Source organism: Buceros rhinoceros, unplaced genomic scaffold (genome assembly GCF_000710305.1).
Source record: "Buceros rhinoceros silvestris isolate BGI_N320 unplaced genomic scaffold, ASM71030v1 scaffold44322, whole genome shotgun sequence".
In the NCBI taxonomy this organism is placed as follows: domain Eukaryota; kingdom Metazoa; phylum Chordata; class Aves; order Bucerotiformes; family Bucerotidae; genus Buceros; species Buceros rhinoceros.
Window position 1 is genome coordinate 9,512 of NW_010401482.1, and position 1,546 is coordinate 11,057.

At 51.7% G+C, this 1,546-nt stretch overlaps 1 protein-coding gene across 1 annotated transcript in view; it reads left to right on the top strand.

Moving 5' to 3' along the window:
* The window catches only part of LOC104490041 (keratin, type I cytoskeletal 19), a 4,282-nt gene that overhangs the window by 1,001 nt on the left and 1,735 nt on the right, over positions 1-1,546 (top strand). The window contains exons 2-4 of the mRNA XM_010132272.1: positions 424-506; positions 825-981; positions 1,233-1,403. Of these exons, the coding sequence (XP_010130574.1) occupies positions 424-506; positions 825-981; positions 1,233-1,403 (411 nt within the window). The remainder of the gene's footprint in view (positions 1-423; positions 507-824; positions 982-1,232; positions 1,404-1,546) is intronic.

Consider the following 1,546-nt stretch of genomic DNA (forward strand, 5'->3'; position numbering starts at 1 on the left):
CAGCAGGAGAGAGAAACAGGGGTTCGGTGGAGTGTCGTGGCTGTGAAGAGAGCAGCTCAACAGCTCACCACCACGCGCTGATTTTTCTCTCACAGTTCATTTCCCCTCGGAATTGCAATAGAGAGCCAAAACACCTGGCTTGTGGCGGAAGGAAGTAGCAGACGTGAAGTCATCAATCCCATATATAAATGCAGGATTCGCCCCAACAGCCCCTGGGTACCTGATAACAGGTTGCTCGGAGGAGATACACACCCAGAAACACAGGCAGCAGCTGATGAAACGATGTAAATAAATGAAAGAAAACTTTAGGTTTAGTTTTCACGGTTCAGCCTGGAGTTCACGCCCGCTCCCACACAGTTCACTGCCTCCTTGCTTCAACCCATTCCCACCCTCCACTGATTTCAAATAATTATTACTTTGCAGATCCTGGATGCCACCATCGACAACTCGAGGATTGTCTTGCAGATCGACAACGCCAGGCTGGCCGCTGACGACTTCAAAACCAAGTGAGTAACTCCTGCAAGGAAAAAGGCCTCCTGAGCGGGCAAAGATCCGCAGGGAGCAAAGGGCAGCGGCTGCGCAAAAAGCAAGGGATGCCTGTGAGACCTCGGTATGAACCCTGGTGTGATCCTGTCACTGCAGCACAGCCCTTTATGCATTTGCCGAGAGCACCGTCTGCACCACAGAAAATGGTGTGTCCTGTGAAATACCTGGAGGAAAGTTTAATGCTGTGTCATAAACCCTGAACCCCAGACACACTTACAGCAAACAGTGGTGGCTGGGTTCATCAGCTAACCTGGACCGCTTTGGTTTTCTCCTTCAAGGTTCGAGACAGAGCAGGGGCTCCGCATGAGCGTGGAGGCCGACATCAACGGGCTGCGCAAGGTGCTGGACGAGCTGACCCTGGCGAGGACGGACCTGGAGCTGCAGATCGAGAACCTGAAGGAGGAGCTGGCCTACCTCAAGAAGAACCACGAGGAGGTAAAAATCCCCAAGAAACAGGTTTGCCAGAGGCATTAGAAAGACGGCGTGTGGAAGCGTGGTGTCCCCCGGGAACACCCCGGGCTCTCCAACAGTGCAGAAAAGATTCTGTGTCGCGTGGGAAACTGCAGATCACCCTGCCGGTATTGCAGAGGAGTCAGAGCTCAGCCCCTGATGGAGAACAGCAGGTTCATCGTGTTCTCAGTTCATGAGCGTACCCTCTTTTGTCTTCCTCTGCCATGCCCTCACAGGAAATGAGTGCCCTGGGAGGACAGGTAGCTGGGCAAGTCAACGTTGAGCTGGACTCTGCTCCAGGCATTGACCTCACCAAGATCCTGGCTGATATGAGAGACCAGTATGAAAACATGGCCGAGAAGAACAGGAAGGATGCTGAGGCCTGGTTCCACAGCAAGGTAGGAAAAACTCCATATTATACAAATACCAACCAAAAAAATCCACGGAATAAACAAAATACTTATTAAAACACACAAAAACTGGTGAGAAAGCCTCAGGGCCTCTACTGAGAGGCCCCATATTTCTCATGTCTTGTTTCCCTGTTTCAGAG